We start from the raw sequence: 27,027 nt of genomic DNA on the forward strand, positions 1-27,027 counted from the left end.
GGGGCGTAGGTGATGAACCCGTTCTGAAAAACATACGCAGGATTGTAATGGGAAGCAGATGCAAGAAGGGGCCAGAAATCAAAGTCTGAACCTCAGCCCTGTCACTGGCTTACCCTTGGGTATCTGGTGACATTCACCATCATTCTGAGTCTTGCTCTTTTTGCCTATTAAAAAAATGACAATTTTACTTTTCCTGCTCATTTTGGAAAGTAGCTGTAAAGGTCAAGTAAAATAATGCCATGGAAAATGCTCAAGCATTAAAACTATAAGCAGTGTTATTTTCACATTTTATTATTGTAGGTACAATCCAGAACTCATCTCCCCAATTGTCAAATGGTTTTTCCAATTTTTTTGTTTGTTTAGGTCTCGGCTCAACCATCACCTGCCCAGTGAAGACTTGTCTAACCACCCTATCAAAAAATAATTCCCACCTTCACACCAGTCTCTATTCCACCAGTCTATTTTACTCCCTTCATAGCATTATCTTGCTTCTCCAAATGTTTACTTGATCACTGTATTCTCTCTAAAACAGAATGACAGCTCCACAAGAGCAGAAACAGGCTGTTGTGTCCATGGTTGCATTTAGATTCTGGTACACAGAAGATGATCACAAATATTTGCAAAAGAATGAATGGCTTAGCACTGCAAGATTTTTTTAGAAATTATCTAGTCCATACGCTTCCTTTTGCAAATGGGGAAACTGAGATTCAGAAAAGTTAAGTAACTCTCTGAATGCTGCCTAATTAATAGTTAGAGGCCAAGGGTTCTGATTGGCTAATTAAGGCTCATTATATAAATATTAAAAAATATGAAATGTCAAATAGGAATTGGTCTGTGAGAAATGGATGTACGTGAGCATAAAGGAAAACAATGCATGCAAATGAAAGGCAGCATATATACATATGTATTTCTATTCTTCAATCCAGTAAAACAGACAGCCCATCATCATTCTGCTAAGGCATCCATGCAATCCCCGTGAAAAAAAAGACTTTTGGACAAGTGGATGCTATGTCTACCAGTGGGCCAAGGACTCGAGGATGAGTCAGGGCAGCACATGAAAACCAAGCCAGTTAACCTAGTCTGGCACAGCTGGTCGTGACTAAGGTGACCGCAGCATGCTGTATTCTTGGTGGGGTTCCCATGCAGAAACTGGAGGGTCAAAATGGATCCTCCCCACCCTGAGTCCTGATTGGTTTGGGCCTCTTTGAGGACCATCCTCCTACCATATGGTTCAGATAAGTCCAAAATAGATGAGCCATTCAAGCCACATCTCCAAGCTGGTGAGGCACACTGCAGTGCTCTAAAGGACACAGCTGGGCAGTGGCCAGGATCGCACTTGGGTAAGTTTTCTTTCTCTTATGTGACGGGTGGGTTACTCTTTAGCTCCTGAAATAGGATTTTATGTTAACTTGAAACTATATGCTCTTTGATTTATATTGTTTAACTGTATTTTGTTCTTCTAGAAATGTGTGTATATGTCTTTCCCCTCTCTCAATAAGGAAGGAAAAGGGGACGAACAGAGGACGGAAAGGAAGGAAGGAGGAAAAAAAGGGGGTGGGGAAGTTTGTCCGAAATCTTAAGAGTTAGCCTGGAACATTTGAAAATATCATTCAAAACCACTGCTCTTTTTGATCAGAGATGATAAGGGTCATCATAGCTATTCATGTTCAAAAACATTTCCAAGCAGCAGTGGTCACTTGGAGGTCAGTTTCTGCCAACTGAAGGAGGTGTTTGCTCAAACAAAAGCAAGAGATTGCAGATTGCATCATTGGCTGTAGATTCTGGGACAAACGATAGAGAAGTCTCCTCAGGTCCCAGCTGGACCAGCCATGGCTGGACAGACTAATTCTGGGCCACTGGTGAGCTAAGATATGTTCAGAGAATAGGACCTTGGATACGCACCATCCAGTAAGCAGTGCTTATATAGTTACGAAGATGTTTAACTCAAAGAAGAGAAGGTTCAGAGAAGACACAGCTGAAAACCCTTTGAACAAACTATAGTTGGTCCAAAATGAAATTGGTTGCCTCAGAAGACACTGAGTTACTCATTCAACATTTTCCAACAGAGGCTTAATGATGATTGACAAAACATAGTCTGGTCCCTGCCCGCCTCTGGAGCCTTCTCTCTTCTCTAGTGCTTGTTAGTCTAATAGACCATGTTCCCTCTCATCTCCCCACCTTTGAAGAGGCTAACTCCAAGTTCCCAGCTTTGCTTTTTCCATGACAAGTCCCTTTTCATCCTTTATTCATAGTTTAATTGGGCACTCCTGGAAAACTTCTGGAAGTCCACCTCCGGAGGGGCTGGTGATCTCTCTCTATGTTTTCTGATAGCATCATCTACTCCCCAATTAAAATTATATTTAGTTTTTTTCTTTTTTTTTTTGCAAAATATTAGGGGCATACAAGTGTTTCTGTTGCATGGATACCTTGTATAATGCTTAAGTCAAGGCTTTTAGTGTGCCCATCACAAGAATAGTGTTCATCATACCCGACAGGTTCATTGTACTCTTCGTCCCCTCCCGACCTCCCATTGTCTTGGTTTCCAATGTCCTTTACATTTCTTTGTGCCCATGAATACCCAGCATTTAGCTCCCTATTATTAGAGAGTACATGTGGTGTTTGTTTTTCCATTCCTGAGATACGTCACTTAGGATAAGGGTCTCTTGTTCCATTCAAGGTGCTGCAAAAGGCATTATTTCATTCCTTTTTATGGCTGAGTAGTATTCCATGGAATATATAGACCACATTTTCTTTATCAACTCATGAATTGATGGGCATTTAGGCTGATTCCACATCTTTGTAATTGTGAATTGTGCTGCAATAAAATTATATTTAGTCTATTCAATGTATTGGATTTAGTATAGTTAAATGAATAAACTGAATGACTTGTTACATGCTAAGTACAGTGTTACATGTTTTGAGTATATAATACCATATAATCCCAGAGGAGCCCTGTGTGTTTGGGGTCATAATTATCTACACTTTATAGACAAGGTAATTGAGGTTTAAAGAGGTTAAGTCATTGCCTAAGGTTTCACAAGTTGCAGAATCAAGAATCAAATCCAGACTAGTTTGATTTCAAAATCCAAGTCTGAACATCCACTCATGCTGCCCAATTCGTGTCTTTTGTAAGGATGTGGATACTGAGGAGGATCTAATGAGAGGGGCTGATCTGATTCTTTTTGGGATGTCCTGTGATTTGTACTTCTTAGGGGCACGGGGACCTGGTAGAGCTGTGATCACATCCCAGCTCTCCACTAACTAGCTGGGTGTCAATGACCAGCACACTTCAGCTCTGAGTCTCAGTTTTCTCTTTGGCAAACTGGTGAAATATGACTATCTTCCCAGATGGTGGGAAGACAAAAAGAGAAGCTATACAGAATCACCTAAGGTCAGTCACGGTGGCTCATGTCTGTAATCTCAGCACTTTGGGAAGTGGGGGGATTGCTTGAGGCCAGAAGTTTATGACCAGCCTGACAAAGAGTAAGATCCCATTTCTACAAAAAATAGAAAAAATAGCCAGGCGTGGTCATGTGGGTCTGTAGTCCCAGCTACTGGGGAGGCTGAGGCAGGAGGATCGCTTGAGCCCAGGAGTTTGAGGTTGCAGTGACCTAGGCTGACGCCACTGCACTCCAGTCTGGGTGACTATGCCAGACTCTGTCTCAAAAAAAACAAAAAGAAAAAAGAAATAAACCACCTAGTACCACATCTAGCATTTAAAAAAAAATTGTATAGAAGATCAGGAGCCTCCTTTTCCCCAAAGGCAGTAATCTGTCTCTGCTACCTTATGCCACAGTTAAACTGCATGGGCTCGATAAGTTATGCTTTGGTTAAACGTTTTTAATTTTTTTAACGTGAAATCCGAGTTTTTGTTGGCAAGTGATTGAACACGCCAGGCCCAGCCTGGGGGCCCACAGTCCATTAGGGAATTTACGAGGGGAGATGGGGACCTTCAGCTCAAGTACTCCCTTCAGAGGCAGTACTTACAAAGCCATCAATTTCCTTAACAAAGAGCATTGGCTTAAATGCCCCTTAAAGCAGTGTTATTTACACAGTTATCCACTTCCTTTTGAGTTCTCTGCTTGGGGGGTGGCCTACCTGCAGCTCTTTCCAGCTACTAGTTAATTAGTCTCCTTCCCGGAATGGAAGGGAGCCTGGGGACTGGGACTTGGTATTCAAAAGCAGCTCAATTTGGGGTTATCAGAAAGTCTTAGGGGGTGATCTAAATACCACCAAAATCACTGGCTCTACCCACCCCTTCTTCTAAAGTTCTAAAGCGTTTAGACCTCGCCAAAGAGCAACGGCCGCAGCAGAGACAGGAAAGGAGAGTGAGCATTTGAATCCCTCTCTATGGGAATGTAAAGAAAACTCCAAACTAATACTGATACGGCCTTTCTAGCTCTGGGGCATATCAATATAGCCATACTGCCAGTTCATAGATGAAACCAACCAAAGGAGCCCCCTGCCCCTTTTGTGGCAGAACTAGGATGTGGACAGGTCTGGGCACCAAACCACCGCCTGAACTGGGATATCCTGCCTGAGATGACAGCTAGAAGGCAGAAACACTCTGATTTGAACTGAGGTTGGTCCAACTCTAAAGACCAACAAAGCTCTTCTACACTTTGTTGCCTGAAAAATAAAACTGTCTCTTAAGAAATAGATCCTCCTTTCACCCATTTAGTCTATATTTACTGAACCACAAATTATTATCAGCCAGGTCCTGGACTAACTCCTGGAAAATCCTATGAATTAAAGCGGGTCTCAGCACTCCAGGAGCTGAGATTCTAGTGAGGGGGGATACGTGAGTTACGACTGCATGATATTTTGCTCTGAAGGATAAGATGCTGTAGGAGCACAGAGGAGGGACCTCCCAATCCCTGTTACCTCTCTTAGGAGGTAACACCTGGGCTGTGTCTCTCAGGGGAGGAATGGATGGTGAGGAGCACATTCCAGGCTGGGGGACGCTGTGAGCAAATGAAAGGGAGCCAGGAACAAGGTAGGAGGCAGAAAGGACAAGAAGACTTTGCAGTATAAAATGCAAATGACTGGATCAGACCATGGAGACCTTGAATGTCCTAGTAAGGGATTCATGTGTATCTCAAGGGCAATACAGAGTGACAAAAGGTATTTGCATTTTAGGAAGCTTTCTCTTACTAGACTGGAGGATAGTCTGGGGCCAGCAAAGATGGAGAACCAGGAACGTGTTAGAGTTCTCTTGCAATAGCTTAGACAGGAGGAGAAGGGGACCTCAGATGGAGCAATGATAACAGGGGGAGAGAGACTGATTTGGATGAAAAAAAGATAAGAATTCCAAGTAAAATTGGAAGAATGGTAATTGTTAGAATGTAGGAAGTGACAGAGAAGGAAGAGTTACGGATGTTTTCTAAGCTTCTGGTTGAAATGTCTGGCTCGCTAGTGGCGCCACCAGTTGAGATTGAGAAAAATACTTGCAGCAGATCTGGGGAGAAGGAGGGTAAGCTTTATATGAGATGTGTTGAATTTGAGTGCCTAGGGGGCATCCAAGTAGAATGGACCTGGCATGTAAGAGGCACCCAGTAAATAAAAGCCTGTGTGATGAATACATTCATAAATGAATGAAAGAATATAGGTAAGAAACACCACTCCCAATTCTTAGGGGAAAAAAGGTATTTGAGGGACCAAGCCTGGAGCAGAGAAGTGGTTCCTGTGCTTGGGGGTCAGGTCGATTGCCTTCTCCTCCTTCCTTGTTCCTTAAGGAGTTCTCTTGGCAACAGGCACACAGACAAATTGGAAAAGGGATTTGAGATGCTCGTGCAGCCCTTTCCTTGGTAATGAGGCTGAACTCAAGTTATATGTGCGGTTTTGGACTCCTGAACTGAGGGACTAGCTCCAGCAGGGACTTTGCATAGTCCTGCCAATGGCGGTTGATAGTTTAATTTAAACTTATGGATAATTTGGGCTGGGTTTCTGACTGGTGTTGAAAGCTAAAATCAGTCTGATTTCTTTTCAGGTCAGTTTGCCAAGAGTACTTTGTTGGCCCTTGAAGGGCATCCCATTCAAGGAGGTTGTTCTTCTTAAAATATTGCTCTCAGCATGTCACACTTCTGTCCAGAAACCACTACTTGCTACAGGACCAGACCCATCCACCCATCCCTCCTGTGACTTACCTGCAGTAGCTTTCTTTAGGATGAGTCTACTCATTGAACACAGGAAAGAGCCCTTGTTCCAGACCATTACAGTGGCAGAGCCCCACACCTGGTCTTTATCTGAGTGCAGCTGTCCAGGAATCTTTCGCAGACTGGCCAACATCTCCATCAGGGGCTCTCCACTGCTCCTGGGGTCTTTCACACCAATCCCCTCCTATCTTTAGTGATTATTGTCTTCCGAAGCCTTCTAGTAAAGGATTTCTGCTATTTGTCCCTCCCATCTGCATCCTGCACAGCACAGAGCTTTGTATGCAGCAGGTGCTTAATATAGACAAAAACTAATGTGAGATGGGTCGCATTCATTTCCAGCTGTCTGCAGACCACCTGCTGCCTGGAGGACAGAGAATGCAACCACCATGCAGGTGAGGGCAGAACTGCACACACTGAGGTATTTTGTCATTTTGTACGGCAAATTAAAATGGAAAACATAGTCCCTTAATAATTATTATAATTTCAGATTTGACTTATGTTAATTTCTCTTTGGTTCTTAGTCAGTAGTGGCCAAGAGAAAGTCGCCTTTTACTTTCTCCCTCTGTTAAGTATTTAATGATCTATAAACAAACACTTCAAATGGTGTTTCTTAAAGAGACCCTGGGATCCTTTTGTGATGTGAAGATTTGTTGGGCTCTGTGCAGTGTTTCCCCTTCTCATTATCTGTTTGCTGCTAGGCTGTTCAGCTCTTGAGAGTGCACATTTTATTAGATAACCTTAATGATGAAGACATAGCATAAATTAGCAGTTAAACCTGTGGGCTTATGTGCCAGACTTCCAGGGCTGGAATCCCTTCCTGAGATCTGGGACCCTTGGGTACATTACTTATCTCTCTGCCTCCATTTGCTTATCTACAAAGCCTGTATAATGTTAAAACTACCTCATAGGATTAATGTCTGTAACTACAGGACTTAATAGAGAAGCACTGAATTAATTTCATCCAATTAATTTCATTTAATTAATAACAAACTTGTGCTATTTGTACTATTACGACTATTGTCTGGGATAATGAGATGGAAAAGAGGTGGAAATATACAGTCCATACAATCGGCCCTCCGGCTGGTTCTACATCCATGGATTCAACCAACCACGGATGGAAAATATTCCGAAAAAAGAAATTGCATCTGTACTGAACATGCACAGACTTTTTTCCTTGTCATTATTCCCTAAACAATACAGCGTGACAACTATTTACAAGGCATTTACATTGCATTATGTATTACAAGTAATCTAGAGATGATTTAAAGTATATGAGAGAAAGTGCATAGGTTATATGCAAATACTATGCCATTTTATATCAGGGACTTGAGCATCTCTGAATTCTGGTACCCACGGGAGGTCCTGGAAACAATTCCCCACAGATGTCGAGGGACAACTGTAAATCTCTTACCATTCCTACTTGTTCTGCAGGTCTGGTATTTTGGAGGAGGGCATCTGGCTACTCTAGTTTTAGAGCTGGGCAGATCTTGGTTGAAATCTCAATTTTGCCACTTAATGAACCACTGCTTTGAATAAACTACTTCATCTTACTGAGCCTTGGTTTTTCCTTGTGTAAAATTCGGTAATGGCCCCCATTCTACACCTTTCTGCTGCCTTGGGAGGATCAAGAGAGGATGGGAAAGTAACGCATGAGATAGTGTCTGGCACAAGACGCGGCACTCAGGGAGGTTTGCTTCTCTCCCGATGGTCTCCCAGCTCAGTACATATTTATTGGATGGAGACTATTTTCTCAAAAGTCACTTAGATATTTGGGGGCTCTGTTGTGTCGTTTGGGAAGTGGTAATAACATTGCCTGGCCGCCGGGGGTGCTGTGGGCTTGAAGAGTTACTCGGGTAGGTTCTCCATAAGCATCAAGGCACTTCCTTCCACTGGTAAAGGAAGGATCCAGCATGCAGCAGAGCCTTTTGGACGACAAGCTGTTTGGGCTCCTTTGGCCACGCTTTTCAGCTTCAAAGTGTCATTTATTTCAGTGTAGCAAACAATGCCTGGCTTGAGCTAGATGCTGGGGACAAGAGAGGGTATGGATGACCTCCTTCCTCAAGGGTGAAGGACACAAATGTGGAAGTGAAAATCGAGGGGCGTCAATAAGATTACAGCTATGCTGGTGTAGGGCCAGGAGGTACACAAAGTGGTATGTTCACCCCAGTCTCTCATCTGCCTTGATCTGCCTAACTGCTTATTATTCTTTCTCCACCTATACTGTCATCCCTTGGTATCTGCAGGGGATTGGTCCCGGGACCACCCTCAGATACCAAAATCTGCAGATACTCAAGTCCCTGATATAAAACGGCACAGTTTTTGTATATAACCTATGCATATCCTCCCCTGTACTTTAAATCATCTCTAAATTGCTTATAATACCTAATACAATGCAAACAGTTGTTATACTATATTGCGTTTTTATTTGTATTATTTTTCTTGTTGTATTATTAGTTTTTTCTTTTTTTTCCCTCAATAATTTCAATCCAAGGTTGACTAAATCCAAGGATGTGGAACCTGAGTATATGTAGGGCCACATGTATACTCATCCATCTGTGCCAGCAGTTGGCAACTTTTTCCGCACAGGGCCAGATAGGAAATACTTTGGCTTTGTGGGCCATACAAGGTCTCTGTTGGAACGACTCAACTCTGCCTTTGTGGTGGCAAATATGTAAACGAAGGGACACAGTTATGTTTCAATAAAACTTTATCTGCCAAAGCAGGAGGCAGGTTGGGTTGGGCCACGGGCAGTAGCCGTTTGCTCACCCCCAGTCTGTGCAAGCATGCACATGACTGTAGTGCCCAAGGAGTAGAAGGCACATGTACGAGAGAGTTGCCATCTCCTTCCTTCACGCCAAGTGGCAGCCTCACCATTGTCCTCAAGGATTAGAGCCTGCTGGGCTTTGGGCTCATCCTTCCTTTGTTCACTACAGTCCAGCCATGCTGACTTCTGACTTTCTTTTCCTTCTTCAAAAGTTCTCCCCTGCTGAAAAGAGAATAGTCTAAACTCCTTGTTGTAGTCCTTGCTCAGTCATCTGCCCCATATCTCCCTAACATGCCCACTTCTTATTCAACCTGCAAGCTTCAGCTTAAATGTCACGTCAATAAGGTCTCTGTGATCCCTCGATGTAAAGGAGGCCCTTCGGTTATATACCTCCAAGTATTTCCACTTAGTGGCATTTTCGACAATGATATTCAAATAGTTATTGGTGTTATTTTTCCGACCTCGCTGGCCCTCCTTGTTCACTGCTGTTTCCCTTGAAACTAGCACAGTGCTTGCATACAATCAGTAAATGTGGATGGAATGAATGAATGACATAACCCAGCAGCCAAACTGCACCACCTTCTGCCTGGGTCTGATTGCACATGTTAGAGAAGGCAGCCGATTTTTTCTGCAGGCTCTAACAGTGAGGTTTTCACACAATCCTGACTGCCCATCCATCATTTTATTTTAAGCACATTACTTCTCTGTCCAAAAAAGAAAAGGAGGATACAATTAGGTCTATATCCCTCACTTGCTTAATATTTCAGTTTCCCCCAGGGCACTCCCTTTAAGTGGAGATCACAGCTCATGAATATTAAATGCCTTTTCCAACCCAACGTGGACTCCAAGAAACAGCAGAGAGCCAGGAGCTGAGAAAAGGCCCCCGACACCTGGCCCGGAGGCCTCTTCCCTCTCCCAGGCTACCTCGGCCACAACTGCACAGATGCACATGAAGGCACACGTATGTGCAGATGGATTTCTGGTCACTTTAAATGCCACAATGAAGTCCTTGTTCTTGGCTACCCAGATTCACCTGCCTTGCACGCTGGCTGTCTTTCAAAGGCACACATCAAAGTTTGGTCTCAATTCCTCATATTCAAGCAAACTCCAAGTAGCTTCCCCGAGCCTGACCCCTTCCTGAGAGTCAGGAAGCTGACCTGGGCTGTGGGCTAGAATTCCTCCCTTCTGGCGTCAGAGGCGGTCCTGTTTCTTTTCATTCCGGCCCTGCCTCTCTGTGGGGTAGGCCTCCCGGGTTTCCAGAGGAGGTGGTAAGCCTTGGTCTGAGGCAGGAGGGCAAGCTTGATCCTAACGGTGCTGACTCAAGGGTGTTTGAATGCATCCATCAGACCTCCCTGTCGAGGACTTCAGATCTTTGGTCCTGCCTGCATCACAGCCTTCTGCCCCATCTCCTCCTTTTCCTGCTCTTTTGTCCCCTCAGTGACCCCCTGTGACCCTTTGGGTGAAAGGAATTCCTTTCTCCTCCCCAAGCCTTCATTTCTTTTAAAATGCACGGTTTTAAAACAATAAGGGATCTGGGATTTAAATTCATTGGAGAAGTCAGAGCTGAAAGGGCCCTGGGAGCACATCTAATTCACCCTCATTACTTTATAATGGGGAAACTGAGAACAGGAAGTTTCGTCACTTTGCAAAAGTATCACAGGAATTTAGTGGCAGGATCTAGTTCAGGACCGTCTTTACCAGAGATGGACTGGCTGCCTTTGCATCACTCACAGCCGAGATGGGGAGTGAGGAAGGAGAGGCTGCCTCCCCCGACATTCTTCATGGCCTGCTAACTGCTGTGCAGTGTGCTAAACACACTAGAGATGTTATTTCATTCTTTTTCTAAACAGAGCTATAGGTGTTACAATTACATCCATTTTCCAGAAGAGGAAACCGAGTCTCAGAGAGGGGATGGGAGATGACCAAGATGACCCATGTCGTAAGTGCAACCAACAGACACTTGAACTCTGACTCCTCTGTCTCCTACATATTGCTGTGACAACCTTATGGAGTGTCAAACATGTTCTACGTTTAAAAACAATTTGGCTACTGCCAATGGAGAGTGATCTGTTAAAAACAAAATATAGCCCAAAACATACAATGACCCTACATTGGGGGCATGGGCTTTATGTGGCAGAATGTTTATAGGGTGATAATAAACAAAAATTGTTGTTTTCATGACTCATGAAAATGGCACAAGAAGGACGTATGCATTCACTTTCATTTCCTGCTGAGATTCAATGGCACTAAACAGAAATGGCGGAAAAGAGAAGCACTCTCTTGATTTTAAAGAGTTTGTCTGGATATTGAGCAGAGGCTTCAGGGCAGGCAGACAGGGTTGGAAGTCTCCTTCTCTGACCTACTTGGCTGTATGACTTTGGGCAATTCACTTAAACTGTCAAGGCCTCAATTTCCCAATCAGCAAAATGGTGTAACTATTCTGACTGTACAGAGTTTCTGGGAGGATGAATGAAATCATTTAAGAAAAGAATACTTAGCAGAGCGGCTGGCACAATTGGGTGCCAAAACATCGAAAAACTTCATGGTTAAGTGTGCAGACTCTGCCTAGGTACTGCGACTCTCATCTCTGCTATTTCTAGCTGTGTGACCTTGGGCAAATTACTTAATCTCTCTGAATCACAATTTCTTTCCTCTATAAAATTAGGATAATAATATCATCTATCTCATAGGGTTGCCAGGACTTCTGAATTAAGAATATTAATAAGAATACTGTCGGCAACGGTAGCAAACACATAGATAACACTTATCAGGTGTCACTGTTTGAAACACTTTACATATACAAATTCACTCTATCCTCACCACAACTCTAAGAAGTAGGAACTATTACCAACCCATTTTATGGATGAGAAAACTGAGGCACAGACTAGAAGTGTCTGGGCCAGCCTTTTCACCCAGAATCCACATTCTTAACCATTATACTACGTGTCATTGTGCCAGTGCAAAGCAGGCCACCCAAGCTAGCTGCTAGATTATTATTATTGCCACCACCACCTTTATCACCACCACCATGACCACCATTCATAGTCCTCTTTCGTTTTTCTCTTTTAAAGGCCTGTCTTCCAGTCAAGGGAAGCCTGATTTCAAGACAGCGTTTGGGGGAAATTTATTACGTTTTCCACAGAGGGAGGTCTGAATGAATACTTATAGCCTGGACAAGTTTTCTTTGTTTTTTTTTTTTTAATTTTAATTTTTTTCCTAAGGTGAGAGGTGGACCATCTATTATGATTTCACATTGTTAGAAAGAAAAATAATAATAAATGCAATTCCCAGCAGAGCCCATTCTTTCCCCTCTCCTCCAGCAGATGCTGTTTTCCTTTTTAGTCACTGTTGTTCTAAAGTCTCATCGGAACATCCACCAGAAGACACAGCGATTCATCTTCTTGTTTTCCTTTCTCGCCCTGGCTGGGAGCAGGCGGGGCAGCCTGACAGAGGGGCCAGGGCTCAGCGACCTCCCTGTCCCTCCCAGCAACTGGTGAGGAGGCAGATTGATCCCTCCTCCTTCCCCTTATCTGCCTCGCCTGGGGGAGGGAGGCGGGCGGGTGGGGTGCTAATTGAGTTACTGGCCCTGGCTCTAGCGCAGGGTCTGGGATGCTGTCAGGGATCAGAGACAAAGTGAGGCTAAGGGCAGCAAGCCAGGGAGAGAAGCCGAGCGGGGAGGGAGGGAGAGAAAGAGACACGCAGGGAATGCCTGCATGTCTGGGAGAGACAACCTGGGGGTCCCTCTGGCTTTGTTTTCCTAACGATATATCAGTCAAGCAGGCTTTGAAACCCAAAGCCTTTAAATAGCTGTTTGACAAATCAGGAGTCCTCGGATGAGGAAAGAAGCTTTAGAGCTTTAGAGCCCTCTGTCCGATCACCCTCATTTCACAAAGGGAGAAACTGAGGCTCTGAGGTGCTAAGCTGTAGCCAGGAGGCTTCTATGTGTAAACTGCGAGCTGGACCCAACTGTGCTGAAGAACACAGGGTGGTGAGTCAGAACCCAACATGAGGACTTCTCCCCCGCATCTCCTGTACTGGATTAAACGTCAACCAGAAGGTAGCAGGGTGACCGGCTCGCTCGAGATATGTTACTGAGCGTCACCCCTTCTGGGGATCCCTCACATTTTGTCCGACTAATTTGACCATTACCTGGCCTCCTTCCCCGTTTATCAGCAGCCTGTCTGTGGTTTATGACTCAGTGCTTGGAAGCAGAGTTCCCAGAGCTGTGGAACAATGCCTCCAGCCAGTGCCTGCTGGGGGACTTATCATTTTACTGATACCGCATTTTTTAACTGAAGCCTCAGGCCTGGTGTATGTTATATTTTTAAAAGAGGGAAAATGGACAAGATAATTTCCACATTGCAAAGGATGTAGCCTGCATTGCCTAAGAGGTCTTGCGGGTGGTGTTCATTTCAACAAGCAACTTACTCCGTGCTGGGGGATGAGGGCATCGGGGCTGGGAAAGGGGGGAAAGGGGAGTCCCCAGGGTGTTGCATAATAACACATCGGCACCTTGGGAATACTCGGGTGTGTGGGCTTCCGAAAAGTGAATGAGAATGTCACCATAAATCTGTCACCCACCCCAATGCTGGTGTTACCAACCCAGGGAAAACATCAGCTCTTCTAAATGGCCAGAGATGAGGAGGAGGAGGAGGGGGAGGAAGAGGAGGAGAAGGAGGAGGGAAAAGAAGAGAAGGAAGGAAGGAAGGAAGAAAGAAAGAAAGAAAGAAAGAAAGAAAGAAAGAAAGAAAGAAAGAAAGAAAGAAAGAAAAAGAAAGAGGAAGGAAGAAAGGGAGGAAGGAAGGAAGGAAGGAAGGAAGGGAGTCATTCAAATGTGGGGAGAGTGGCGGAGCAGAAAAAGCAGGGGCTCTTGACTCAGTCTGGAGATATAGGTCACACTCTGTGTGTCGTGTGACCTTGGGCAAGTTACAATAGGTCATTATAGCACCCAGATCCCACATATGGAAATAAGAGAGCTCACACAGTCTTATACTAAACGAAGGTGCCTGAAGCAGAGCCTGTCACCTAGCTCTGTGGTCCCCAACTGCGGGCAGTGGACTGGTTCTGGTCCAAGGCTTGTTAGGGACCAGGCCTCAGGGCTCTGCTGCCCCCATACCACGCCCCTCCCTGTCTCCCCTCTCCACCCCTTGTCCATGGAAAATTGTCTTCCATGAAACTGGCCCCTGGTGCCAAAAAGGTTGTGGACTGCTGACGTGGCAGGTATCCACAAATGGTGGTTGTCACTGATATTCCGCACCCCCCCCAAAAAAAAACCTCTCACACAAACACACACTGAAAAAAGTAATAGTCCATGTGCACGAATGGGGCTAAACCTCAGAGCATCTTATGACAATAATTTTCAGCCAGGATTCTAAATGACAATCAACAGAAATCAACTTGGGACAACTTAAGCAAAAAAACATACAAACAAAAATCTATTAAAAAATAATGGAGACTTATGAAAGACTCTCTAGGAGGGTGGGAGAACCAGGCTTGCATGCTCTCAGCCCCATTCCAAGACCAAGATTAGGTCCTAGGACTGGTTCTGTGAAAAGACTCGGAGCTGTTGCTATGCATAGTCATTTCAGCTTTGATGCTAGATGCTGTCCCTGGTGCTTGGGAAATTGGCATGGGTTGTGGCCACTCTCACTGTCCTCATCAAAATGGTTTCTGCAGAATCCTTATGTCTTACCACCACAGCTTCTAATTCAAAGTCTTGGGTTGGTGAGTCCAATTGCAAGGGAAGAGGGAAGGCCTAGGCTCTCTGCCCACACACAAGCTACACTAGAGACTGGGAGAATGAGATGCTTGGATCTTCAATTGCTGTAGCAAGGGTTAGGCTCTGCGTCATTAGCAGAATTATTCCCTAAGTCTAGGAAGGGAGATGCAGATAGTATGAGTCCAAAAATACTGGTCAATGTCTCCCGCTGCTGGGTTCTAGGACTTTTACCATTTTCTGGATGTTAACATTGAGGCTTAGCCCAGGTGACAAACCTAAGCCACGGTACGTCTGATCTCTTGGCCACTACCTTGATCACTGTGTTCACAAATGTTATGATAAGAACAGTGTTCATCTCAGCAAAGCTTCCCCTCCTCCCACTCTACTCTCACCTTTCTGACTCATGAAAGCTAGGTGCGCCGGGAGTCAAAGATTCATTGTCTATTTCTCTACCATTCCTTTTAGAGAGAGATAGTTTTCTAGACTCAAGCTATGGGGTTTGTCCTTGGAATGCAATCCCTGGGAGCTGGGATCTCTGGATGATTCCTTTCTTCTTGGAATGCCTGTAACTCGGTGTCTATAATGGGACTATGCCAGTAAAGGGCATAGCTGAGGTCCTTCCTCTAACATAAACCCCACTCCATATACAGGGGTAACAGAGAGGCTTCCCTGGACACTGTCCACACCACTGACAGTTTTGTATTCCATTCCATCGATTCGTTAGGTGAATTGTTTTATAACAATATTTTTCTCATTCACCCCTACAGCCTGCAAGACTAGGAGCTGTCTTCTTTGTGGGCAGCTTACCATAGTGAGCTCCAGAGTCAGACTCTCTTGGTTTAAACCCCAGCTCTACCACTTAACTGTGCATCCTTAGCTCACCATCCCACGCCTCAGCTTCCTCTTTTTTAAAAGCAGTGCAATAAAAGAGTTGTTATGAGAATAAGGGTTTATAAATGTGCTTGGTATATAATGGGTGTTTAGCAAATATTGCTTAATATCGTCAGCAGAGCCCTTAAAATCTGGTAGAGAATAACAGTCTATAAAATGGATCTATGAGCATCCCAGTCTCATCCTCTTGGTAACATCTTCATCTTCATTCCTTTCCTCTTAAACACCCAGTTAAACAGTTTGAAAAACACAGATCTAGTCCAAAACAGTCATTTGGCCAAAGTAAAGAAGGAAAAGCGAGGGCCAAGGAGGAAAGGCAAGCTGGGGCTAGACTTGCAGTCCAGGCTGTTTCCATCAGAGTCTCCTAGTCCCTACCACTGTATGTTCCAAATGCGGTTCTTCTTCTAAGAAATGGTGGACCACATCATAATTTTCACCAACTCTCTGTACCAGGCTCCAACAACCAAGAATATCAAAGGTCCCAAATCCATGGACCAGGTATTGATGAACTTTGTAGGTAAAGCACAAGATAATGAACATTATATAATGAACATTATAGGTTTGGGGGCCATGGAGTCTCTGTTGCAACCACTCTACTGACTCTGTCATTATATCATGAAAGCGTTCATAAACAATATGGAAATGAATGAGCATGGCTGTGTTCCAATAAAACTGTATTTACAATTACAGGCAGTAGGCCAGTTCTGGCCTGTGGGCCATAGTTTACAGACCCCTTCCATGGATAATGAGCTTTTACCTATAAAAGATTTCCTTATTTATTTATTTATTTATTTTTATTGTCACATAGGTCTAAAGAAAACAGCGTATATATGTCGGGGCTCAAGCACCTCTTTTAGGGTATCATATCCTACTTTCACCACATCCTACCCTCTTCTTAGAAGCACCTAAGTTACACGTCACATTAGTGTGAGTAAAATAGGCAGACATTTCCAGCATAGTCTGGGAGTAATGCTGGTTGCCATGAGGATGGTGGTAAAGGTGAGGGTTTGGTTTAAGTAGAGCTTGGGATTACAAGGAATTCAGCCCCCTCCTCGGAAATCACACACAGGAGTGCAGGCAAGGCTCTTAGAGATCACTTGACCCAATCATTTTGATTTACAGGTGGTGAACTGAGGCCCAGACTAGAAATGCAACTTGGCCAGCTTTAAGCAAGTTCTGAGCACAGCTGGCACCACGGTCTGGTTGTCTTAATTTTAGTCCAAGGTTCTTTTCACCACACCACGAGGCTAGTATCAACCAAATTCAACTCAAGAGAGGAGAGAAAAAAATCTGCAACTGAAAAACCCAAAGTGCTGTCTAGAAAAGCCCATGTCTTTCCTCCCTAAGCACCTTCCTTTCTTCCAACCATAAACTTTTGCCAAGCACGTCTATTGTGCTGTTGGCACCCACTGGGTGCCAAGGAGATAGTAGGTGAGCCATAAATGGGTGCTGAGAATTGAATAAGAGATAAAGGATACATGGTTTTACCCTCACGAAGCTCACGATCTACCAGGAGAAAGAATGTCTAGATATACCTTTGTAATGCACTGCAGATGCCAGGATGCGATGACATCTCCCCCGCTTTAGTCCTCCTAGAAAATTGCCTTTCGGTGAGAAATCTTCCCACCAAGGTTTTCACCCTCTATAGCTGCCCCCTCCCTCTTCAGATAGAGCACCTCTGTCTTTTGTACTTGCAAATGAATTGTGATTAGTTTTCACCTCCAGCCCAGGGGATTAGCCGGAGGACCTTTGATCTTCAGGTATCGATTTGCATCTTAAAGGAAGTATGATCTCATCTGGGCCAGCTCAAAATTCCATCCCTGCCCCCAACCCCTGTCTGTTTACCCGCCCCAGGCTGGCCAGGGCCTCCCAAGTGGGGCTGAAACAACAAGATAGCCAGACTGTGCGAGAAGGCAGAGGAAAACAAATTTCCCAACTGACTCTGCAAAGGTGGGAAAAGGACATTTGTTTTCTAAACACAGGCTGATCTGCTATTCCTCTTCCCTTCCATCAGAGAGACTGCCCAAGGTTCTGAGTCTGCAGAGGGGCCCCTGGTGCTTCCTAGATCCTGGCTAGAGGTTGTGCCCCAAAATGAACTGAGCAGGCTGTTGAGAATCAGGCAAAATCAGGTTCAACTCCCGGCCCTTCAGTCACTTCTGACTTGTATGACTCCAGAAGTTTTATAATCTTTCTAGCTTCTGATTTTTTCTCATCCGTGAAGTAAGAAAAAAAGCCTTAAACATCTATAATACTAGCCGCCCTGACAGCTGGTGTGAAGAAAAGCAATAATATCTGTAAGGTAAAGCTTGATCCCAAAAGTAACCTGTCATTGCCAGTATCTACAGAAAAATGAGCTTTTGAGGACTTGGTTTGTTTGTTTGTTTGTTTTTTCACTGCTGTATTTCCTGATGCCTAAAAACAGCGCCGGGTACACAGGAGGTACTCAATAAACGTGTGTAGTACAAAGAAGCGAATGGTAATGTAGACATAACCATTGTTGTTATTGTAATCGACCAGCTATTCCACACTGTCCACTTCTCCAGCCAGGCCCCGAGAAACGGCAAAGACTTACCAACGCAATTGAAGGAAATTTCTTGTTGGCAGAAAAGGGAGCAGCCATCACCATTGACCTTATTCATGTCATCGCATTCTTCGCCTTGGCTTCTGCAGAACCGATATAAAAGAGAAATTTGACAGATCAGTTTCAGAACTGTGGCCAGACACGGAAAAATCCCTCTCTGGGCCGTGAACCTTTCCTGAGACCTTGGACAGATCCCTTTCCCTGTCTGAGTCTCTGTTTATTCAGCCTCAAAGTAAGACTCATAAAAGGTGTAGATTTATAAGATTCTATTCCATTTGTTTGTGTTTCTGATGACAAAGTAGATTTCCTGCTTCAAATTCATTCTCTGAGGTTTCAAGTCAGTTAATAAGCCAGGCAGGAGTGAGAAATGGATGAATGGATGAACTAATAAATGAACAGACCTAGTTCCCACAGGGTCTAGGAAATCTCACTGCCATTTTCGTGTCTCTGATCTTAAAAGGGCAAATTTGAAGGCGATGTTGTAGGTTCTATAATATAAATGTTGTTTCTTCACGATTCCCTGCCTTGAATCTCCCTACTCCCCCAATACACTTGAAGGTAAAGATTTTTTTTCCATTCGCATGCTCGAGTTTAGTCATTCATTCTTTCATTGGCAAGTTTTGCTTTCTCCCTTGGGTGTGTCATTGCGTGGTTAGAGAACTCCAAGGCCTGTGGGACGATGCTACTAAGAAATAAAAAATGCCTCCTCTTGTTTTCCTTGGAATTATTTCCATCACCTAAGGATGATTTTGCAAAGGTTGGGTGGGATGTGCAGAAAATGAGCAATGCTCTTTGAATTGAGCTTAGGCAAAGAGTAGGAGGAGAAAAACCTGAAATTCTGGATGGATTGTTGCTTTCTGGAAAATTCCCATCCTTTTAAAAACAGAAAACTTGGCTTTAGAACCCCACGCTTCAAACTAGCTGTGTGGTCTTGGGTAAGTCATTTGACTTCGCTCTGATCTATCTGTGATGATCTAAATTTAGATAAAATAAAATGAAATATAATTAAAATTCCATTCTTCAGTCACAGTGGCAACAATTCAAGTACTAAATAACTATATGTGGCTAGTGGCTACTGTATTGGACAGCACAGAATACGTTTCTATCATTGCAGAAAACTCCATTGAACAGTGCCCTTGTAGACAGGTGTTGGGCCTCGGTTTTCTCATGTGTTAAAATGGAAATAATCAGGCCTAATCCTTAGAGTTTGGTGCAAGAATAGAATGGAACTTAACGAGACTGAAGCAGCGTGTGGCATGTAGTAGATGCTCAGGAAATCACAGTTCCTATTCCCACTTTGCCTTGGGAGGTCTCTACAGAGTGTGCGGCAGTTGTCCCTCCCTCCCCAGAGACCAGCTGGGACCTGTCCCAGCATGGAAGAGGCCTCAGACGTCTCCTTTCACCACGGCAATTAACACTGGGCAATGTTTGTTGCTTTTAGGAGGTGTCGGAGTAGCAGGATAGTGCCACGCAATCAATCCTTAAGATGGCGAAGACATTGCATTGATCTCCAAAGAGCCACCCAAGTTCTCTCCTGTCTGCAAACCCCTGAGCAAAGAAGACCTAGCTGGTCCCAGAATTCTCTGCCAGTGAATGTTGCTGGCTGGAAATTGCTGACGACCTTGGGCTTCTGAGCTATTTCATGGGTTGTCTGGGAAGAAACTTTTTTCATTCTTTTAAACCTGGGCTTGTTCCCTAAGCCACAGAGAATACTTCCAACCTGCCTTCTATCACCACTCAAACATTAGTGTCACCACAAATATCTTCTAGGCATGACAGATCCTATCATTAGATAAAGAGGTTCTGAGAAACCTTCTTTGACCTCTCAGGCTGGAGCAGGTGACCATCTTTCTATGTGTCCACAGATATCTTGCTCCATCAATCACAGCACTTGTCGAACTGTTTCTGCCTGTTACTTGGGAATCCCCCATACTAGGCCATAAGATGCCAAAGGAAGTGACAGAGCCTTGTCATCCTAGCACCTCAGTGCCTGGCTCAGTGCCCGGGATGTAGCAGACACCATGCAGCCACTCCTTTACTGGTTAGGTTTGCAGGGTTGTAACATCACATGGCCATGCAATGGTGAATCCAGATGAGAACTTGGCTCTCAGTTCACATAATGGTTCTACTCCTTACTGGGTGTGTAAGCTTGAGAAAAACTCTTTAATCTCTTTGTGCAATCTCTTTGTGCATTAGTTGTCTTTTCTGTAAAGTACGATAATAAGACCTACCTTGTGAGCTTTTGGGGAGAACTCAAGGAGATAATAATATAGCACAGTGCCTCGTGTATAGTAGAAGTTCAATAAATATTTAAAAATATCATTAGCATGATATTCATCCAGTGTCTTCATCTTTATACTATATATGAAATTGGGATGATCCGTTGCTGTGAATCCTTTACCACTGGGCCTCATCTATTAGGAACCTCACTGAGTGCTGAGTCTATCTATATTTCTCTGTAAATTCCCTTACAGATATAGTAAATTGACATGTATCATCCCATGAAAAATCCTATTAGCTAAGATGATACCCCTCCTTTTCCCCAAAGTTTTCCTTTTCTATTTCCTTTTTTCCTTAGGGAAACATCCATAAGCTGCATTTAGTTTTCTACACAGTATATCAACAAATATTTGGTAGCTGTAGGTAATTTAACTAGTATTTGATGTCTGTGCAGAATACCAATTCTAGATAAAAGTACTAAAAAGCTGTATTGAATTAAGAACACTACTTAAAATTAACAACAACGATGATGATAATAGTTTTGCATCAGAGAGTAGAACGATAGTGTCTGCAGTGTTCTTCCAGTGCATCTATATCTGTCTCCAAAATGGATAGACTAAGCTATAGATCAGGCTCCAAATCTCGAGACTTTTTAAAAAAATTTGTGCTGAATTAGAAAATCTCAAATCGCAATTGTGTGTTGTCAGCAATGACTGCAAGTGTTTTTGGAATATTCTAGATATGCAGCTCAATCTTGGACTTGCAAATGATGGCGTACTTTCTCCATAGAGATCGCTCTGCTTAATTTCAGTGCTCCATCAGACAACAGCTGTATCAAAGGCTGGAAGTTGGTACTTCAATTTGGGACAGAACAGTGAAAGGTTTTCCTTTCCCCAATTTTGTTGCATTGGAAACTACATATTTTTATTCTGTTACTGCATTTGGATGTGGATCTTAAACACACATAACATCATATGTTATATTTAATACAACACATCATTAATTTTATTCTCAAACGAGCGGGAAGCTGTATATTCTATGCTTGAGGAGTCAAATTCTTGGCAATCACCTGATTTGCACCATAATTCAATACTTAAAAATCCTAACATCATCACCTCAATATTAAAATCTCAACATTTCAGATATGACGTTATAGCCGCAGAACATTTAACACATAAATATATATCCCTGAGACACACTGCATCAGCAAGCCACTTGAAATCATGCAAATAATTGTTACTTGTCTTATCAGTGCCAATGTTTTTAAAGAATGTCATTCCTTATGTCAAAAACTTGAATTAGTACGTTTCCATTAACAGTTGGCATACCTCAGTGGGTGGGGGGCAGAGAGGGGAAGACGCTTGTACACACTACTATCTTTCTGAACAGCAAGTTAAAAAGATGTAACTCACTGTCCTTATATGATCATATTTTCAACATCCCTGTTTTCTTTAATGCTAAGTCATGATCAGAAAGCATACTGCTGGCCAATAACTGATGTCCATGTGGACAGGTAGTCCTAGGTTAACTCTTTTTACTCGCATCACTTCATCATCCCGGCTATAATGCTAGCTGGTCCTTTCCTTCCGAAGCAGAGTATGCAGTTACATTACACACCACAAAATCATCAGTAACACATTGAAGTGTTCTTCCCCTCTGGCGTTAGTGTTAGTGATAAACAGAAAGAAATCGTCATCTAGCACTTCTTTTTCATACATGTACTACACCTATGAGCTGATTCATGTTCTGCACATCAGTGGTTTCATCCAACTGTGAAGCAAATTCTTTTCTTACACCACCCTTCCCCCTACAGAAGTAGTAATTGCAATTCCATATTGCGCAGATATTATGTGACACCCAGCAGTGCTATTTAATGAAGGAATTTTGCCAATAGCTTGTTTTGCCATCTCCACACATAATGTTTATCATTAAATCTGCCAATAGTTTTAGAAGTCTCTTAGCAATAGTGTGACTTGCAAATAAATACTTTAGCACTCAGGAACATAATTTTAGCAATAAGGGCCTTAATTTTCAATGATTATTGGTCTCTTCTCCACCTCTAGAGACAAAACTCTCAATTTTGTGCCAGAAAACATTTTTTTTTTTTTGCTTATTCTGGAGGAAAAGAGCTCAAGAGTTTATTTATTGAGTTTTAAACAATGTGAAAGTCTCGATGGCTTCTTGCCCCTATTTGGCAGTTGCGTAACATCTTGTCCTAAGGACAAGAGGATGAATAGACTGATAATCTGACAAAAATCCGTTTTTAGACATGCATCTTTGTGTCTTCTAATCATAATTTTCTTTTTTGGCTGGAGTCTTTACTTACTGATTCATTTGCCTCAGTGTACTCATATTCACATTCAATATTTCCTCCAGAGTACTGTTTTCTATTTATAGCTTAAACTTATGGTGAGTTGGAATACTCTGCTATTTTTACAGGCCTTTGACCCATTTTGCAAAATGTTGATACAACAAGATACAATAGAAATAACAAATAAATATGCAGTTTTAACAGATGTAAATGGTATCCGGCAAACAATATAAAAGTGTTTTAACCTAGAGGAACTGTATCCTGCTAACTGAACGTGGGCTATGGTGGAAAAGACTAAGAGGACCCTTGTAGCCCACATAAAACAATTAAGAACAAGAGCAAATGATAGTAAGTGCATAATGGTAGCTCTGTCCAAATCATACATGGTATTACATACTTGAGAAATGCATGCGTGCAAAAAGAATCATTGCTTTTCTTCTTAGGACAGCAGTTTGAAGACCAATTGATGAACTAGTAGGGATACTTGGTAACTCACAGATCATGTATTGAAGAGTATTTCATAAGCATTTATGGCCCTTATCTGTTCATTTCAGCACCCTAACCATCTCTTGGCCTGGTCAGCCTCCCTCCTCCTCTTCTTTTCTCAGCTAGATCTACTTACTTCTGGATAATTCCGTCACCACAGTACCCACTTCCATGGGTGTATATGGCAGCAGGTGATGGCTCACTCTCTTCAGTTCCCGAAATAGTTATGACCCGATACTGGTACATACTGCCAAGATTTAGATTCCTGGAAAAAATATAAAGAAGACTATTAGTTATACAAATACAATGTTGGGGGGCAGACAAGGAGAGAACAGCAAATTGATCTCCTGGAGTACATGCTGTCGGTCTTGCTCATTTTTGAAATCAAATGCACATTTAGTTATCTAATCATTTTTACTGTCTACTATGGTTAAGGCACTGTTTTTATTGTCTGCTATGGTTAAGGCAGTCTGCTAAGCATAATGGACTACACTAAAATGTACAGCAGTAATAACTAACATCAATTGACTGATGAATAACTGTGTATGTTACTAGGTGCTTTTTCTATCTTTAATTGAAGCTTTACAAAAACCCCCGGTGGAAAAGTATCAGATGGCGTGTGACCCATAATGAAGGTGTTTGAGAGAAAGCCATCCAGGAAAAATAAATACGATAAGCAAAAGCACAGAGGTGGGAAAGCCCCATTATAGAGTCTCTGGGCATTTTCTTATCTTTTTCCCTCATTTAAAAATCTGAGCAGAAACCTCATTAGAGGCGAGCAAGGTCCTTCCTCATGCAGCATACACAGTGATTCTCCTCCTCCCTGTCACTCACTTCTCCCTATGTCTCTCACTCTTGACGACAACAATAATAATAGCAGCATCCATTAATAGAATATCAGGCCCTAGGCTAAGCACTTTTCATGCATTTCTTATTTGAGAATCAAAACAACCCTACATGGCTGCTAGTATTTTCATGTTGATTTTACAGATGATGAATCTGAGATATAAAAAGGTTAGGCAATTTGCTTACAATCACATGCTATTAAGAAATATCTTATATTCTGCCTATCCAATCCATATGTTAGGTCTGTTTTAATAACTCATCCCTTGCAAAGTGGGGTCATGTCCTGGAATCCCATGGGCTGGTTCCTGCCAGATTTCCCACTTGCCTAGATTGCATCTCCCCTCAAGATCTCCTGCTACCTGTTCGGACTGCCTCACAAACAAACCACCAAATGAATGTGGTTACTGCCAATTATCCTCCAAGGCGAATATATGTTTATATCAATTTCCATGACGAAATCTCCACCCCTATATCCTTTTTGACCATTTTCGAATGGAGATGTTATTTCTCTGTTTCGTTTCCCTCTGTGGTATTTATTTATTTTTTAGTAATGATAAATTACCATGGGAAAAACACAAAATGATAATGAAGAGAATTCCTATCAGATTCCAGAGTTGGGGGGGGGATTTCATAAACAAAAGGGTGATGTCAAAAAATCTCAAGTTCTCCTGCCCATCTGTTATTTCAGCTGCTGTTAGGGCTGGGGCTGTTTGGATAAGGCCAACAAGATAACAGGTGCAGGGGCAATGGACGGAGAACGTCTTTTGATTCTCAACGCAACAATGAGCTGGAGTTTATGAGCACTGAAGAACTCTGGTAAGGAACATAACCTTCCTGAGAATGTTGGACATATTACCCCAAAGGGAGTTTGTTTTAGCAGCACTGGAGCTACTAATATTGGAGATAGAACAGAAGGCACTGGAGAGTTTGTGTTCTGTAAATGAAAACGAAGTAGGTGAATACACAAAAACCTTGAGATAGTGTATGAATGAATGATGGTTGCCTTGTAAACCTCTGGGACGCTTAATTTGCTAATAGAATTACAGGCTTTACGATTTCTTTTATCTTATTGCCTATTTTATCCACTTCTAGACTAATGAGTGTACACATTTTCTGGTGATACTTCTAAAACCAGAGTGGGGTGGCAGAGAGAGTGATATTTCCAGGGGATACATGAAGATACAAGATAAATGTGACATGCATTCTATTATACATTCATTTTGCTCTAAAATGTGGAGGCATGTTTTATATTTCAAAAAACGGTCATGTTACACAATGAAATAAGAAATTTGCTTCAGGCTACATCCCAGGTCCCTGGGGGCATATGGTCCCTGTCTAAACAGATAGGCCATTTCTGCAGAAAAGTGTGAGAGTGTGAAAAGTACTTCTCTAACATCGTGTTTTTCACTTGTGGTGTGTGTCACAAATGATTTGTGGCTGATAATATTTAAGGCGGTTGGCTAATATTTGTGAATGTTTTCCTCCTGCCCCCACCTTGGCCTTCCTCCTCCCCTCTTCCTCCTCCTCCCCAATAACATCAACACAGAGACAAACAAACGTGCTTCTGTCCTAGCTTCATCACGTATTTGCCAAGAAGTCATGGACAGGTGTTTTACCTCTCTGGGCCTATTTCAAATCAGTCATAGACCTGGCCTCACAGCATTCTGAAGATTAAATGTGAGAACATATAGAAAGCACACACGTGCCTAGCCTACGACAAACATTTAATCCCATTACTATTAATGGTTAATCATCCACATTCTCATTCACTGAAATTATGCTATGGTCTTTTCAGCAGAAGAGAAGGAGTGACAGATAAGTACATGTACCTTAGTTAGGTAAGCCCATGAAGATGGGGTCACCACCTACAATGCATGCCATGGTTTGATGGAAAATCTTGTTTTCCACTACATTATTTAGCTGGAATACCTCAGTGCCTGGCAGCTTACTCTCTTTCCAGATGATCTTTTCAACTTCTGAAAATTCTGGATCTCAGAAGGTTTGTCTTTACCCTGCGGCAAAATCTGTCTCCCAATAACTTCTTCCACCCACCATCCTCCTCCTTCTTACCCACCAGCATCACGTACAACACCTCTGACTGGTGAAGAAAACTTAATAACCCTCCTTCTTCCAACTGTGTGTGCATGGCTCATGTATCATCTCCCAGAAGTCTGGCAGCTTGTCTTTGAGGCAGAGGTTGTTAGTCTAAGTTTTCAGATGAAAAATAGAAGTCAAAGTCATTCACTCAGTTAAAAGGTGGGGAAGGGGGAATGGGTGCAACTGCTACTAACAAGATTATGCTTTTCCACTGAAAAATTCCTGCAACAGAACTGTATTTTCTCCAGGTTATAGTCAAAAGTAATGCTCAACAAGGGCTCTTTTCTCAAGAAATCAGGTTTTTTCTTTAAGGACAAGTTAGTGGCCTTTGAAGGCTTTTGCCAGAGGTTAGAACCTATTTCATGGTTAGTCTAAAAGTAGGGTATTTTTGTCAAGTTGTTCCTTTCAGCTGCTCCTAAAACCATCTGGAAAGCCTTACTACCTCTTAAACTCCTCTACCTCCTGCACTTCCAAATACACCCTGAGTCCTCTCGATTCCTCTAACCCCAAAGCCTCCAGGTCACCCTCTCTTTATCTCTGTTGCTGCCAACATCTCAACCTTGACCACTGAAACAGCCTCTGTCTTACCTCTCCTGCCTCTAGCATCTCCCTTGTCCAGCCTTTACAGCATCAACAGAATATTCTTAGATCCAGAGTTGCTCCCAGCTCAGAATCTTATCATTTAGTGCAGTGATGGAAGCTTGCTACCCACTTACTCTTTGTTTGGAACTAAAACTCATCTGATTATTTTGGCCACTTCTGATTTCCTTCAAAGAAATTTCAATGCCATTTTAAGTTTTTTTTAAATTATCATTAGTATTTAATCACCAATTCTTCAAACTGCATATCAGATTAATTTTATGTTCCTTTCTTTTTTTTTTTTTTTTTACGAGATGGTGTCTCGCTTTTTCCCCCAGGATGGAGTGTAGTGCTGCAATCACTCACTGCAACCTTGAA

The 27,027-nt window shown here is 42.8% G+C and overlaps 1 protein-coding gene across 1 annotated transcript in view; it reads right to left on the reverse strand.

Annotated features, from left to right (window-relative positions):
- Positions 1–27,027, reverse strand: part of PAPPA (pregnancy-associated plasma protein A, pappalysin 1) — a 250,111-nt gene that overhangs the window by 113,728 nt on the left and 109,356 nt on the right. The window contains exons 9-10 of the mRNA XM_012664387.1: positions 23,264–23,392; positions 18,102–18,193 (exon numbers count right to left, since the gene is read on the reverse strand). Of these exons, the coding sequence (XP_012519841.1) occupies positions 18,102–18,193; positions 23,264–23,392 (221 nt within the window). The remainder of the gene's footprint in view (positions 1–18,101; positions 18,194–23,263; positions 23,393–27,027) is intronic.

The sequence above is a fragment of the Propithecus coquereli genome, unplaced genomic scaffold, assembly GCF_000956105.1.
Source record: "Propithecus coquereli isolate 6110/MARCELLA unplaced genomic scaffold, Pcoq_1.0 Scaffold89, whole genome shotgun sequence".
Lineage (NCBI taxonomy): Eukaryota > Metazoa > Chordata > Mammalia > Primates > Indriidae > Propithecus > Propithecus coquereli.